A 16,185-nucleotide genomic window follows, 5' to 3' on the forward strand; every position below is an offset into this window, starting at 1 on the left:
TCTAATGATAACGTAGGGAATTAAAAAATGGGGTTTCTAAGATCCAACTTTCAATGTATTAAAGTTTAAATTAAGTAACAACAAAATACACGACCGACGTCTTCACTGTCCAAGTTATTTAGCCTAAAAAATCTATTACAGTTGATTATGTCGTAAAACAGAGATAATGTCGAAAATTACAATTGTTCCAAACGCACCATAAGATGCGCAGAGGTCCTTGGCGCACGCTCGCCAGCAGTCTGAGCCGCAAAGCATGCTGGTCTTTCCTTTCCTTCCGAGGCCATATTGGAGTAAACTAACCGTAAGAAGCTCTCGCAGATTTCCAAATAAAAAAACACCTAAAAGTGACTGTTTTTGCTTTGTCTCCACGCACAAAACGTAACGAAACTTACTTACAGTTCCGTTCTCGCCCGTAGGTTGGCCGGTCTTGGACTTGAAACCGCAAAAATGGTGGCCGCGAAGAAGACGGTGAGTGCGAGGCCGCTTTTGCTTTCGGCACGCGCTGGACGCTTCACGTGGAGGCGAATGCCAGTCGAGGCCTGCTAAGCTAACAAGATAACGCAAATTCATCATGTTGTTCAGATATCGATGTAAACTTGTGGTTATGTTGTAGCCACGTATTTATGAGCGGCTATAATGTGACCCAACGTGTGTTGGTGAAGAATGCCTGTCCATTGAAGCTAATGCTAACATGGTGGCTAATTCCACCCTAGAAATGCTATCGCTAACTCCTCGCAATGTTTTCCAAATGCAGAAAAAGTCGATGGAGTCCATCAACTCCCGACTCCAGCTGGTGATTAAGAGTGGCAAGTACGTGCTGGGCTACAAGCAGTCCCAGAAGATGATCAGACAGGGCAAAGCCAAGCTGGTCATCCTCGCCAACAACTGCCCGGCTCTCAGGTAAGCACCATCAAAACAAAGGTTTCAAAATGGCTATTTACTTTTCAATCTATAGAACTGCAGAGCAATGAAAAACGAAGCTTGACGTTCCCCACCTCCACTTGAGATGATGTGCCTTCTTGGGTGCTGCTGTTTTTGTTAGCAACAACGTTACAATAAGCTCAGCAGTTCACTCTTGACCCGATTATATAAAAGCAAGACATGTAATTATGGGGCGCAATGTTCATGATGTGACACCATTTTGTCCCCCGTTTGTGCAGAAAGTCCGAGATTGAGTACTACGCTATGCTGGCCAAGACTGGCGTGCACCACTATAGCGGCAACAACATAGAACTCGGCACCGCCTGCGGCAAATACTACCGCGTGTGCACACTTGCCATCATCGACCCCGGTGAGTCCAAGACCAAGAAGGCTTTTAGTGACATCAGAGGTAAAGTGTTGTAATCATAGAACAATAACTTAACAATATGCTGTTTGCCCCCCCCCCCTGCAGGTGATTCTGACATCATCAGGAGCATGCCTGATCAACAGCAGCAGTCTCAGTAGATCCCACCTCACCCACACCATCCCCGTACCCTGATTATTATAAATAAAGTTGGTGTTGACAATATCTGCCTTTGTTTCTATTGTATTGAAATCAACAGAATTGTGATTAAGTACTGCAAGTGTCCACACGAGGGCGACATTGTTCGCACAAGGCCAGCCAAGTGTATGCTGAATCGCTCTTGTTTTAACCATGACAGAATGATTCTAGGTTACAAATTAGTCTGCGGATGCATAACAATATGTCGTCACACAACACGAGACGGCACCGTACTTAGATTTCCTTTGTCAGACGTTTATGGCCACAGGTGTTTTTGCAACGACAATAACTCGTGTATTGGATTCATCGCTCTGGGGTGAGGAGGGATTTATCCCGTCTGGCTGTCCAAAATGGAGTCAGGCATTACCTTGGATGTGAGACAGATAGACGCTCACCTACTTTGCAAGGACGGGCGGGCAAGTGGGTCACAATCTGTCTGCATTCTTGCACGTGATGTATTATTTTTTTTTCTTGCTAAATCAGCAAATGTAGTCTGACCTGGATTCTTTCCGCTTACTACAATTTGACCCATAAAATTGTATGAAGGATATTTTTAATTGAATTATAGTCTTGTGGTGTTATGGTGAAAATGCATGCACACAGAAAATAACTATAGCAAGAAATTATGTTGCTTTAAAAACGGCACGTCTGTAGAAAAAAAAGTTTATCGTAACATTTTAAGTATCTCTGTCCTGTGAAAAATACGTTATGTCCAATTTTGTATATATTTTTTAATTTTCATGTTAATGGGATGTCTAACGCAGAAACCCAATTCATGTATTTAAAAAAAAAAGGCCGTGTTTTTCACAGCATCAACATATTGAGTTAAGGTCTGGTATTAAAAAAAAAAAACATAAGCGTAGAAATAAGTCCAGAAACACGTTAAATAAAATAAGCCGACCCCATTACAAGTTTTTTTTTATTTTTTTATTAGAATTGAGGAAACCTCACTGGATCATAAAGGAGAGTCAAAGGGATTTTGAGGATTATAGACTAGGCATCAGTCATGCCGGCTTCTACCATTTTTTTTTTTCCAACGCTAACAACTCGACGGAGCTTTCCTGTCACTGCCTTGGAATATCAAACCGCGCTGCAGCTTTTTCTTTTTCGGCCGCAACGTCACGACGACATGCAATGTCATGTCTGTCACTTTAAAGTGCAAGCCCACTCTAATTGCAGCTCTATTGCATGTGCCAAAGCAGTGGTCATGACTCACTCAGGAAGAAGCCCACTCGTTGCTATGACAACCACATTTTTTTCTGTAGTGAGGGTCGCGGGTTTCATTCATTTTTTTTTATTTTTGTGTATACTAAATGCCAATGTTGCGTTGTAATACTTAACAATGGATATTATATTATAATACAATATCTAATTATTATATTTCACAGATTTATATGGACTCTTCAGTAAGGGAGCAAAATGATGTGTCTTGGCTAATTCACTGATCAGTTGTTAGGTTTTCTTAAAAAAAAAAAAAAGGATCAAAATCCGCATTTTTTTTTTTTTTAAATGAAGTCTTGCATAAAATGTAAGTCGCAAATTCTATGAAAATGCATCAATGCTATTTAGCTCGAAACATAATCCTAATTTGATTTATGTGCTCTACCGGTTTGTGCTATTATGCTTAGCTAACACACCGGCACTTGTTTTAAAAAGGTCGCCGATGCACACAAAGAGTCGTTACGTCATTATATGAAAATGCCCTGGAGTCCCGCCGAGCGAGATCAAATGCATAGAAAAATAAAAGACACAAAAGGAGGAAGACGTTGCCGTTTTTGTGGAATTCTCCTAAAAAGTGGACAGCCGCATTTAGAAGGAAGACTTTTAGAAGAGAGAGATTTCCTCGCGGGGACGACCACCAACCCTCCCCCCCCGCCCCTCGCAGTTATACAAAGAAATTCATACAAAAATACCCCGTCATTACATTCAAAGAGGGAGGGGGACGGAAAAGTGCTCTTGCTCCTCACTCAGCAAACAACCACAAGGGAGATTCACAGTATTGGATGGCTAACAGTTGGTGGCCGACTCAAAGTGCATGTTTGTGTCGTTGCAGAGTGGGGGGCGGGGGTGCGGGGGGGCGTACGTCACGATGATAGAAACACTGTCTCAACATGGCGCTAAGCTAATGGAAATGTCGGCAAGAATCGACATCCAGGACTCAGCTACAGCTACCGATGGAGGCGCAGGGGATTTAAAGAGAAGGGACGGGGGGTGGTCTCAAGCCTCCACGTACTGGGGAGGCGGCTCCTTAGGCGGGATGGCGACCACTTCCTCGTAGGGCGGAAGCAGAACCTGAGGTAGCGCACAGAAAACAAAGTTACAGGGTGGAAAGTGGAGTTATGTGGTGAAAAATGAAAATGTCTGTCTTTATTTCAATCCCAAAAATGTAAAATAAAAAACATATATTTTATATTGCCCAGAACATTATGCGGAGATCCTCGGGGTTCTGTTCTAGGCACTAAATAATTCCAGGTTAGAAAATTGCACAATAACGTGTGTGAAGATAAGACGTTAATAAAAATGTGACTACCGTTTTGTACGACTTGATAACAAATATCATAGTTTTTTTGTTTTTTTTTAATGACTGTTGTTGCTAATTCGGGCAAGCGGAGGAAATATGCTCAGAGGAGATGCGATTGCGAAGCATCAGCTGGGGGGGCGGGGGGGGGCTTTGCGAACCCATCACGGCCAGGATTTAAAATGAAGCGGACAAGCAGACCGTTATGTAACATGTCCACGACAAGAGAGGACACATAAAGAGCGCACGGAGGGTGTGCGTGCGTGCGCATGTGTGGAAAATGACATTCATAGAAAAGCACGCACGAAAACATCCACGGCCGCCGTTTGAATGGCGATAAAAGACGTATTCATCCAAGGCGTGCTATAAATATTCATGGCTTTTGCCACTCTGCTTAATGAATGCGCCCACTTGCCGCTATTGTGCAACCACGTGAAGCGAGCGGTCGGTCACCGTGGCGCGAGATGGACGACGACGACGACGACGATGATGAGCTTCGTGACGACAGCGAGGCGAGCGCAGATTAATGTCTTATGTATCAATGTTGGGGATTAGCGCGGACAGGCAGATGGAAAGTGTGACCACGCTGAAAGCCTGTTGGGAGGAGCGAATGGACGCACAATTTGCACTCTGGAGGCTGAATACCATCTCTAATCTGACAATCATGCCAATCCAATTCCAATTTGTGAACGACAACCAATATGTTAGAAATGATATAAATTACACACAGTGGTGTCCCGCAGGCATGCGTTCTTGGCCCATTTTTTGTGCGAGCTGTCATTTCAGAAGATATAATAACGACCGTCTTTTGCCACTTGATGGGCGCGTGTTTTGGGAACTCACCGTGGTGTCGTTGGCGGTGACGTAGACGAGAACCTCAGTGGTGCCGCGACCGCTCACGTATCTGTAGCAGTTCCACACGCAAGCGATCAGGTAGGCCTGGAGAGGCAAATGAATGGACTGTGAATCTCTGTTCATAAAAACGCGCAAGAATCAACGACTCGTCACTCCGAAGCAATCTGAAAACAGATGTGTGAATTTTCTCCAAACTTTTTCCCCCACAATGTGACTTTCTATTTTTTTGTTTCACGAGCGTCTGTTTTCCTGCTGTGCTCCTTCAGCCTGCACCTCATCAGGCGTCGGGAGCGCCGAGGTGGGACTTGGCAGCCTAACAGCTGCTTCATTGTCTTTGTGTGTGAAAAGACCGAGTGGCATGCCGGACCCGCACCCGTGCCAACAGTAAAGCGGCGAGCCGATCCACTTTCTCCCCCCCCAACTCTCCTCAAACCATCTGCTGTGAGGAAAAAGGAAAAGTGATCCTTCTTCCTCAGAGCAGGTATCAAAAAAAGCGACTCTGGCATCTTTGGACGTGTGCCCGGCATCCAGAGGAGCAACCGTGAGAGATGGGAAAGTTACAGTCCTGAAAAAAATTGATAAAAATATTTGGACTTGCTTTCCTCCCACGGCTGGCATGGGTGCATTCGCGCGTGGAGAAAATCATCTTGCGAGCGCTCTCTTGCGCATGTGATCATCGCGTAGATGGAAATGTTCACGGCTGCATGATGTGCGACACGTGTCCGTGATTCATCCCGGAAGGACGCGATGAACGCATTTGGTTGTGAGTGAGCAATGTTCAACGAGTGGTCGCGGCACCGGACATATTTAGCTACGCCGATCCAATCCTATTCTGCTTTGTGAAGCATGCCGGCCGGCGTCCCGAATATAACCACACATGTCTCCTTTCATTTTCAAACCTTAATCGTGATCATTTCTCGGACAGTGTAAACTAAAATTAAGCATTCGTCAAAAATGTTTTTCGATGGCACGGTACCTTGAAGGAGAGAATGCCGCCAATGAAGAGGAGGACTGCGAGAACGAGGCACATATTATTGGTGGACATGATGTCCTCTTTGTAAGGGAACGTCCCCGGCTGCAAAGAGAAGCAAAAAAAAAAAAATTAACGCAGAGTCTCCGGGAATGTCAAGCTGGCCTTTCGAGACGATTATTTTGCGACTCACCAGCTGCTGGAGGTAGTCCTGCACCGTGTTGGGGTAGACCAGCACGCTGATGGCCACCAGGGTGTTAAGAGCAAAGTCGAAGATTTGGTAGCAGAAGAACGGAATGATCCACGCGGCGTGTTGCTGTGCGGAGACACGGCGGGAATTTCACATGAGGTGAAAGCGGGAGATATTGCGACGGATGGCGGAATGGCCGCCAACTCACCTTGTAAGCGCCATATGTCGCCATGCCACATATGAGAATCATGAGGAGGGATATTGCTGTTGCTATGCAGATATCTGCAGGGGGGAAAAAAAAACAAAAACGGGTTCGTTAAGTTAAGCATTGTCCCTCGGTCTCGTCTAAAGAGACGCAAATGTACAAAATTGACGCACAGCTGGAGATTTTTGGCTGAATTTAAACAAAAGATTTCATGCCTGAGTCCAAGCGATGTGTAAAAGATCTTTTCAAAAGATCCTTGAGGCATCATCCATGCTCATATTGGCCAGCGGAATGTGAACTCAATGTGATCTCGAAATGAAATTGGATTTGCCGGGTTCATCCAGAGGTGTATTGATCGTTGCCAAGCAGCGCTATTAATAGCAACGGGACTCTTCGTGTTGGTTGAAGTTGTTTTTCAAAAACATTCAAATAGGATTTGGGCAAATGTGAGTTCACAGACGTTCGCGAATTCACTTGTTGGTCGGCACCTTGCTTACGATAGCGGCGATCAATAATAAAATCCTTTGACATGGACAAGCGGGAATCCTTTCTTTGGAGCAGAGTGCTTTCATTTTTCTTGAATGAAAATGACTTGTTTGTGTTTCCCACCGCTAAAACTAAAAGCTAAAGCCGTTTTCGCCCCCCCCAATATGGTGGTGCCAGGTCACCCCCCCCCGCGCCAGAATGCCGCTTTCATTTGCACACAGTTGACGTGCCTCAGAGTGGATGAGCGTCCCCCTCGGGCGGCCGTGGTGGTCATGGAGCAAGGCCACACACGCGCACGCACGCACACGCCAATGTGAAGTCTGATTAAAAACAAGGATCTCATTCCACGCGGGATTACGGCGTCCATCTTGAATGACTCACCAATCCATTGACTGATCCCATGACGGGATTTGTAAAATGTTGCCAAGATGTGACAAGCTGCATGTTTTGGTTTAGCCAGGATTAGCAGCGATGTTGACATTATTTCCCGTCTCTTTCTTGTTTACGTCCTGCGTCAGTGGCAAAGAATCAAAAGGATTCATCTAAATTGGAAAAAGTTTAGATAGCGACAACGGCCTCCTTCGCACCAGAGCTAGTTTGCCTGACCTCACTACAGATTATCTTCAACTCCCAATATTCTCTTCCTTTAAGGGGCGTTTCGACACAAAATGACACAAGCGTTCGTTTGCACTCACTGGCATCGTCCATGACATCGACGTCGGTGCCCAGCTCGGAGCTGGTGAGGTGGTAGCGGTACTGCACGGGATCATTGAGGGCTGACAACAGGATGAGTAGCACAACAGCGTTGATGAGCTGCAGGGAAGAAAGATTTTTTTTGTTTCATTGGTGGCAGTTGAGAAAGAAATGACTTGCGATTTTGACATGATGTATTACAAACATTCTACGTACAGGAGGATGGGGATATAGCCTAAATGCTTACAAAAGCCCAAGCGGGGATTTAGCAGGCTTAAGAGGTGCACTACTATGTTTAAAAGCTCAGGTTAGTACAAACGCTTCAGTGCTAAATTTAACCAAAGTGCACATGTAGGACAAACGGCACAAAACGGCTGACGGCCATCACGGGAATGTGAATCAGTTATACAATATATAAACTAAAACGGGCAAAATTTGGTTAAAAATGACACAATACAGTCACTTAATGCCAAAACATTGGTGACAACAATTAAAGGCTTTTGAGGAAGGAGAAATAAACAACTGAGATGATGTGGTTGTATAAATGCACACTTGTGCAACCACTTCGTCTCAGTTTGTCTTTTTGTACTTTTTTTTTAAATAGAATTTTTAGACATTCCCTACATTCGCATGACATTTTCTCTCCAAGGTTAAAATTTGTCCAGAGTTCTGCAAACCGAGCACTTATCCAAATAAAGCAATTTCTTTTTTTGTGGGGGGGACATATTGGAATCAATACATTAGCCGATAAGCAGGCGTTAATATTATGTTTATTAAAAACGTTGCAGTGTGTTATAAATGTAAACCAACATGAAAAAAACCCGAGGCAAACATTATGTTATCGTAAAAAACAAATGAGATTCGTTGCTAGCTAGTTCAACTCAAATTATCGGCACGTGACGCGCATCCAAAACGAGGATCGTGTCAATGAAGTAAACGTGTTTTCTTCAGTTCAAGCGCTTTTTAGAAGAAATAATAATAATCGAGACCACTTACCATGTACCAAATGCCCAAAATGATGGTGCCTGTCCGGACATGGCAGCAGAGGCAGCAACTCGTCGAGTACCAGCGGTCCCACGGCGAAATCATCCTCAAATGTTCCTCTCGAGAACCGAAACGAGCACGAATTTACATGAAGGCTGCCGGGCGGGTTCGAACGCCGTTCAGATCCGAAACCCCCCCCCCAAAAAAAACAAAAAAAAAATGATGATGACAACACGGTAAATTGAGCTTGTTGTCACGTCGATGTTCGCCTCCTGCTCCAAGCAGAGAAAGAATGAGAGAGTCCCTTAATCTAATCGGGCTCATCCCACAATCACGTGACCTGCCATGGATTTAATTTAATTTTTTTATTTTTTGTAGGAGGGGCGGGCATAAAAACGCGATCGCCGTTGATGGAGTAATATTGATACAATTATTTCCTTTCAAATCAATTTTAATGTGTTCTTTTCCCAAATGTGCGTTTTTCTGTACAGCGGTTACAGTCAATATAAAAAGTCTACACACCCCTGTTCAATATACAATAAATAAATAAATGATAAAGAAAACAAAAATAAAGGCCACATGTCAAATCAGAGAGTGGGTTCATACATGTAGATTGGCTGTCTCTGGGTAAATGTCGGATGAAGGTTGACAGATGGGCTGGCGAGCAGACAGCGCTAAACTGCAGCGTGGGTGGACCCGTACCATGCATGGTGCTGACATGAGGGGATTTTCCTGTGCGGCCACTACTTAGGAAAAAAAAACTACTCCAAGCTCTTTAGCTGCGTGAAATCTCAATGAGAGCAGTCCACTCAGCAGGTGACACTATTAAATGCTCCTTGCTGAGACTACAGCTCATGAGATTAACATAACATTTTTCGTTCTGAAAACAAAGAGAAAAAGTGATGATAACCATAGAGCAGGAAAAAAAAGAGCGGACTGTGACGTAGCCTGTTGTGAATGCAAAATTGGTTCATGAGTATTTTTGCTGAAAGGAAACGCTAGTTTTAAGCCATCACATTGAGCTACATTTGGCTCGCTCCTTATCAGTAAAGAAAATATAATTAATAATCTCTGCGTAGTGAGACGATCATGCTGTTTCACAAGTGTAGATAAAGAAAGTTTATTTAAGATGATTTCTTGAGTCTGAACTACCTTGGGTTATCTGATAATTATCTATTCATATTTTGGTTAAAGTGATCTCATTCCTCTTTTATATTTGTGTGTATCTGAAGTTCACGTCATAAAAATTCCAATGAATCAGTAATTACTCAGAAGCTACTTGAATAGTTTTTTACTTGATTAACTATTACTCAATAATATTTATTATAAAATAATCCTATTCTTCCTTGAGTACAAGTTTTGGCTACGTTGTACGCACTGAAAATATGTACAATGGCTCAATAAAGATTGGGAAACGATGGAAAATTTGCATGTAGTAACCAACTGTCTTCACAGAGGGCAGTATCGTACCGGCGATGACGTCATCGCCCGAATGACACAAGCGAAGAAGAAAAAGCCGGAAGTTATCATCACGTCGCTAAACAGCGCCTTTGTGAGTGTCAAACTGTTTTCCCCTTCTCCTTTCATCATCACATTTGCTGTCATTTCACTACACAAGTGACATTTACCAGACACAAAAGCACCGCAGTTCGTTTGTGTCGCGCTAAATTAACCCCGCGGCATCTTTGTCGTTGTTTGAATTAGCTTTAGCGTGCTAGCTGCAAACAAAGAGACGCGGAAGTTAGCAACGCATGCTAAAAGCAAACGACCGGCTTCATCATTACCGCCTAGTTGAAAATGTGTTAAGTACGAAAGCTCAGAGCTTTGGTTAATCGAAACTGAACAGCACTGGTTTGAGGGCAGGTTGAAATGGCCTTCAAATTAAATCTTCGAGTGATCCCTCCACCCCCACACAAATCTGCCACCCTAATTTAATAATTCTAAAAGAAATAAAATGTCTCTAATTAAAAGCAAGGTGGTACAGGTGATGCAAGACTTCTGCACAATATTTTTGAGGGGCTTGGAAGCACATAATGTATTCATTACTGACTTAGAGAGAGTGAACGAGCCCTAAGGGATACTTAAAAAAAAGTTAAAATGGTCATCATATGGTGATGGAGTGACAATCTGTGGTAAACTCCGTGTCGAAAGCTTAAAAGTGAATCTTTTGTGTCCTTCAGATCTTGCTGCTGGGCAGCAGGAGTGGAGCTCCACGATGGAGCAGAAGGAACCCGAGCGCCCCCACATCAAAGTGGAGTCGGAAGAAGACGTGTGTAGCAGTCACAAGGCGGAGGAACGAGAGGAGCGTGTCGACGTCGCCAAGTTCCAGGTGACTAGCGTCATTGTTAAGAGCGAAGAAGACGGGGGAAGCCGCGGACAGTCGCACGAGGAGAAGCGTGAGGCCTGCGCTGACGTCGATGCCCGCGTGGGAGCGCAACCTCACGGCCGTTTGTCTCGGGTCACGCGCTCGCAGCGAGCCACGTCGGACCTTCCCAACCCAAAGACCGCAGCTCCCGGAGACGTGATGACAACCGGGAGCACATACTCAGGTTTAAACTGCGCACGACGCGAGCGGCACTCGAGCGGCAAGCCGTTCGTCTGCCCGTTTTGCTGCAAAACCTTCAACCAGCGCGTCCACTTGTCCCGCCACTTGAGCGTCCACACGGGCGACAAACCCTTCCACTGCACCATTTGCAGCAAAATGTTCGCCACCAGGGACCGCTTGCGCTCCCACACCAGGATCCACACGGGAGAAAAACCATTCAGCTGCCCGGTTTGCGGCAAGCGTTTCTTCCACCGCTCGCATTTGGTGAAACATTCGCACATCCACACAGGCGTGAAACCCTTCTCCTGCCTTTTTTGCGGCAAGCGCTTCTACTCCAACGGCGATCTGATCAAACACACGCGGACGCACACTGGGGAAAAACCATTCACTTGCTCCATTTGCAACACCAGCTTCAGCGACAGCTCCACACTGGGCAAGCACAAGCGGCGACACACGGGAGAGAAGCCGTTCAGCTGCACCGTGTGCAACAAACGCTTCCCCTTTAAGTTCCAGGTGAAGAAGCACAAATGTGTTGGAGAGAACAGCAGCACGAAGTGAACGATTACGACTACCACTCCTATCCTCCCTTACGCCATATATTCTGTATAATAGAATTGTGATTTGTTAAAAGGCTCGCCACAGTCTGGGATATCCGAAGAATAACATTTGACACGGCCTTGGATTGTTCCATTTTTCAGTATCCAAAGGAAAGCTTTTGGACACCTCTGGATTAGTTAGTCAGGGGCTTTAGCCTATCAGAAATGTTTTTGGTTCAAGATCTGCTGAAGGCATAAAACAATAAGCGCCGCCTGCCACCCTTTGCATGCTGCATGCTGGCAACTGTGTGTGCGTTCCTACGTGTGTGTGTGTGTGCATGCAATACAAGTGTAGCCGGCCTTACAGGGACATTAACAGAAGTTCTCGTGATACATTGCTCCGATGCGGTTTATCAACATTGCAATTCTGGTTTCAAAGCAAGTGTTGTTTTTTTGATTCTTATTACTGTAAAGTCATTGCATGTGGGAAAGGAGCGTCAGAGCAGGCGATCAGCCGTTAATTGAATGCCGGGAGAACAGTACAACACAAGAAGCACACTCACGCTCGAGCTGTTGTTGGCCACAGCTCACATCCAGACACTCACGCCACCCCACCTGGACCCGCCTCTTAAAGGGACACATGCATGTGCAGGCACTACCATACACAGTATTTTCTACATTTTATGCTTGAATTTTGTGTTCAAATACGTTTCCCGTTTGTTCAAAAAGTATTTTTTCATAAATTAAATGTGTAGCAACCGGGCGAGAATTATTTTTATTTTGTTTTTTAATAGTTTGTATGCATTGTACTGTAAAGGAAGTTGTGAACACTGATGATGTCATCAGAAAGCACTTGACAAAATCTTACGGAACTTTTCAAACTGTGACGGGTCGTTTTGAACACGTAATGCACATTACTGCCACCTATTGGACTGGAGGAGAGCATTTTGAGTCACAACTTAAAGAGGGCAATGTAAAATGTTTTTCTTTTTTTGTCGTGTAAACAAAAAGTTGTGTCTTTTGAGTGCCATGCTTCAAGAGTGAAATTAAACAAGTGATCTGCTTATTTCTGACAATGTGTGTGTTTATGAGTGAGCTGTCCTAGGCTTTGCTGAATTGTGACATCACAGTGGGGGGCTCATTAACATAATAATTTAAAGTCTCTTAATCACTTCCGCAATCGGGTAGGCTGGCCAACATTGCAGAATGAAAGAAGCACTTAGGGTGCGACGGCTGAAGCACTGTTGTATCGAAACAAAAAGGTAAGCAGAGCTGCAGGGTTAGCACATGTTAGCATTAAGTTGTGATCACGTTTGGCTAAATTCTCAACATGTTGAATTCAAATGGACAGTGTATTCATTTCTTTCGTTTGAGTTTTTTGGACGGTGCACCCAGAGTTGAAATTCATCGACCGTTTTTGTATATTTGTGCCAAGGATTACGATCTAACAGCAAAGGAAGTGTAAAAAAGAAAGAAACCCGACAGGAAACCAAGGTGTCACCTTTGAGTACAAAGCGAGTTTCTCTTCACCGTCATGGGGCAAAACATCTCGTTTTATTTTCATTGACGGACGCGTCTTCAGAACAAAATTGATAGGATTGTTTTATATTTGTGTTTTTTTTTAATAGTGTTTACAAACATTACACAATCTACAAAGCAAAAGGACGGCATCTGACCTGCTGTTTTTTTTTTCCTCGGCATCCATTTCAGTAAAAGCTTTGATTGATTTGAAAACTTTGTCTTTTGCTACCTATGCTGTTTAGGAAGCAAAATGTTGGGCATGCTGGAAAAAAAAAGTCATTTGCTTTGTGAATATATTTATGGTGCTGACTACTCTACAGTGTGTGTGATTGTAACACACACTACAAAAGGGGAAGTATCAAAATGAGTGTGTGTGTGTGTGTGTGTGTGTCTTCACTTGGTCTTCGTACCACCGAGTGGACAGCTGACTCGATTCGTGCCATTCAACAGGTGAGAATCGTTCAATTGTTTTTTTTTTTTATTCGAATATTTTTCCTGGTGCATGTAGCATTGTAACAACATTTTTCACGTTGTAACATGTCATTATTATTCATAAAAAAATTATTGATGTTTATAGTTTCTTTTTTTGTTACATTGCTGCTATTTCCTGATGCTTTTGTTCACAATTTTATGCGTTTATGCAAAACTGCTTATAGATGGACTATTTATTGATGCTTATTTATTTATTTTGCTCCATGCGCCGCTGCTCACTAATTTATATTCAAGTAGACTTGTCACGTGTGGCGGATGTGAGACATTTTGGGATTTGGGGGAATTTCCCCATTGCGGGACTAATAATAACAAATTCAGTTCTATTTGCAGCTTCCCGTGAAGTGCGCTTCAGATTTTTTTTTTTTTCCCGAGAGCACATGAAGACGCGCGTAGACTGTGCAGGCAGACGTCTGCCACTTTATTAGGAACACAAATCCAAATTGGCGTCTGTTAGATTGTGTACCGAATTATGTGGCAGGTGCTGGTTGGTCATCGATTTTTGCACTAACGAGGACAATTACGAATAGAATTTTTCATGTGTGACGCAACAGACGATCCGCTGTGACTCATTAACAACTATTTCATAAGAGCAATCGTCTGTGATTCTGAAGAAGTGTGAGACGGCAGACGGTCGTGACTTTTCACTGAATGAGGAAGTAACACGTGGCCATGATGAAATGAGACACCAGGGAGGGTCTTTTTTTGCTAATAAGGTGCAGAGCAACGTAGCGGCCATGACGGACTGAGTCAAGTCATGTGACTGGAGTCAAAGACATCGGTTTCTCCGTCAGGTGCCAAGATGTACTCCGGCGAATCAGCCTCGTCTCTCTTCCTCAACACCTCGCTGAGCGTCCCGGCGGCCAAAGCGAGTAAAGGAGGCGACATGGACACGCTGTCCGTCATCCTCAACGCGTTCACCATCCTGCTTGGGATTCCGGGGAACTCCATTGTGATCTGGGTGGCAGGATACAAGCTCAAGGTGGACGGGAATCTTTTTCTTTTTTTTTTCAGACTTTTTTCTATGCCATTTGTTGTAGCGTAATGGCAGGATGTTTTATTCCAGGCAAACGTCCTCAACGTGTGGCTGGTCAACCTGGCAGTGGCCGACATCATCTTCTGCTTCACGCGAATCTTCTCCCTCGTCAAGAAGCTGTTCCTGGACCACTGGCCGTTCGGCTTGTTCATCTGCAAGTTCAACGGCTTCTTCAAGTACGCCAACATGTTTTGCTCCGTCTTCGTGCTGGCCATCATCAGCCTCGACCGGGCCGTCTGCGTGTGGTTCCCCGTGTTCACCCGGCGCCACCGCACCGTATGCAACGCCCGAGTGGTGGCCGTGTGCGTGTGGGCGGCGGCCGTGGTCTTCAGCACACCTTACTTCTTCTACCGGCAAGTTTTTCCAGGTGCCAAGAACCTCAGCAAGTGCACGGTAGAGGAGGTAACAGACGCAGAAGCCAGGACGGCGCTCTACTTCATCCGCTTCCTGTGCGGCTTCGTGTTTCCATTCCTGGTCATCTTAGGCTGCTACATTCTGGCCGGGGTGGGCATCCGCCGCACCCGCTTGTCGGGTAAATCCCGCCCCCTTCGGGTGCTGGCCCTGCTGGTGGGCGCCTTCTTCCTGTGTTGGGCTCCGTATCACGGTCTGCTGATGCTCAGGATGGTGGAGAGCAAAAGCTCCGTGGTCAAGATGTGGCTGCCCGTTGCGAAGGGCGTGGCCTATTTCAACAGCTGCGTCAACCCGGTTCTTTACTTCTTCGTGGGCCTCAAGATGAAGGGTCGGTCCAAGAAGTCTCTGACGGGACTTTACAAGAGAGCGCTGGCCGACGACGTTGACGGACAGTCAGGGCAGACCAACGAAGATTCGGTGGAGAGCCGGACCCGAGTGTGATGAGGGAGGTTTAAAAAATAAAATGCTAATGTATAGCTGCCACTGTATGTTAAGATGTCATAAAAATTGAAAAATAAATAAAAAAAAAAAAACTGTTCAGAGGCATGCAAAGAGGGGCGAAGGAGATCGCGTCGCCAGGTTTTTAGTTCGGGATTTTTCATTGTAGTTCATTTTTATTTAGCTTTGACTCTTGTTGCTTAGTTTCAGTTAGTTGTTTATTAGCGCATGTTTTGTCAATTTTTTGTTGTTTCTAAAAAGCTTCATTTTAGTTTAGTTTTAATAATTTTAATATAACTTTTTTTAAAAATACATTGAATTCAGTATATATATATTTTTAATTTAAAAGGTGTGGCCTACTTCAACAGCTGCGTCAGTCCGCTTCATTACGTCGTTTTGGGCCTCAAGCAGAAGGGCTGGTCCAAGAAGTCTCTGGCGGCGTTGACGGAGAGATGGGGCAGTCCAACTATGACAAAAAGCACAGAACGGGTCACAGGTGTGATGAGAGAGGGATGCATCGAACAACAAAACAAAACAAAATTTGCCTCCAAAATGGCAAAACGAACAGTAATCTGTAGTCGTAAATGAGACCAATATGAGCAACTCAATGGACTAAACGAACTGTCAACGGTTCTTGTGTAAATTGTCATAAAGGTTAGGAGGGTTGACTTTTTGTAGAGGCCAAAAGACTTGTGTTGGGTCCTTTGCGCTGCATATCGCCAACTAGTGTACAGGAGGGACTTAGCAGTCAATAGGCATCACCGATTTCATAAAGCTTTGTGATTTCAAAAATGCTACTGACTGATTCGGACGAGACTTGCTGAG

General features: G+C 44.6%; 4 protein-coding genes across 6 annotated transcripts; 3 read left to right on the plus strand and 1 right to left on the minus strand.

Moving 5' to 3' along the window:
* The first annotated feature begins 187 nt into the window (after positions 1-187).
* On the plus strand, positions 188-1,510 carry rpl30 (ribosomal protein L30). Its single transcript, XM_088278774.1, has 5 exons — positions 188-301; positions 417-468; positions 755-900; positions 1,161-1,291; positions 1,394-1,510. Exons 2-5 carry the CDS (start codon positions 448-450, stop codon positions 1,444-1,446), a joined length of 351 nt encoding a protein of 116 aa, XP_088134900.1. The 5' UTR covers positions 188-301; positions 417-447; the 3' UTR covers positions 1,447-1,510.
* Positions 1,511-2,948: 1,438 nt separating this feature from the next.
* Positions 2,949-8,689, minus strand: laptm4b (lysosomal protein transmembrane 4 beta). The gene is made up of 7 exons (XM_088278767.1): positions 8,397-8,689; positions 7,403-7,520; positions 6,225-6,298; positions 6,020-6,142; positions 5,833-5,931; positions 4,845-4,940; positions 2,949-3,775 (listed from the first exon to the last, which is right to left on the minus strand). The coding sequence occupies exons 1-7, from the start codon at positions 8,487-8,489 to the stop codon at positions 3,701-3,703; spliced, it is 678 nt and encodes a 225-aa protein (XP_088134893.1). The 5' UTR covers positions 8,490-8,689; the 3' UTR covers positions 2,949-3,700.
* Positions 8,690-9,826: 1,137 nt separating this feature from the next.
* Positions 9,827-12,531, plus strand: LOC148321682 (uncharacterized). The gene is made up of 2 exons (XM_088278764.1): positions 9,827-9,936; positions 10,565-12,531. The coding sequence occupies exon 2, from the start codon at positions 10,600-10,602 to the stop codon at positions 11,485-11,487; it is 888 nt and encodes a 295-aa protein (XP_088134890.1). The 5' UTR covers positions 9,827-9,936; positions 10,565-10,599; the 3' UTR covers positions 11,488-12,531.
* Positions 12,532-12,677: 146 nt separating this feature from the next.
* Positions 12,678-15,444, plus strand: LOC148321683 (formyl peptide receptor 2-like). 3 transcript variants are annotated; one of them, XM_088278761.1, is made up of 4 exons: positions 12,680-12,727; positions 13,404-13,436; positions 14,270-14,457; positions 14,542-15,444. In XM_088278761.1, exons 3-4 carry the CDS (start codon positions 14,278-14,280, stop codon positions 15,361-15,363), a joined length of 1,002 nt encoding a protein of 333 aa, XP_088134887.1. In that variant the 5' UTR covers positions 12,680-12,727; positions 13,404-13,436; positions 14,270-14,277; the 3' UTR covers positions 15,364-15,444. The 3 variants fall into 3 exon arrangements, with proteins under 3 accessions (XP_088134888.1, XP_088134887.1, XP_088134886.1); XM_088278762.1 differs by lacking the exon at positions 13,404-13,436 and having other exon boundaries at positions 12,678-12,727; XM_088278760.1 differs by lacking the exon at positions 12,680-12,727 and having other exon boundaries at positions 13,327-13,436; positions 14,192-14,457.
* Positions 15,445-16,185: the final 741 nt, after the last annotated feature.

The sequence above is a fragment of the Idiotropiscis lumnitzeri genome, chromosome 16 (assembly GCF_059441095.1).
Source record: "Idiotropiscis lumnitzeri isolate Australia: NSW breed Sydney's pygmy pipehorse chromosome 16, RoL_Ilum_1.0, whole genome shotgun sequence".
Classification (NCBI taxonomy): Eukaryota; Metazoa; Chordata; class Actinopteri; order Syngnathiformes; family Syngnathidae; genus Idiotropiscis; species Idiotropiscis lumnitzeri.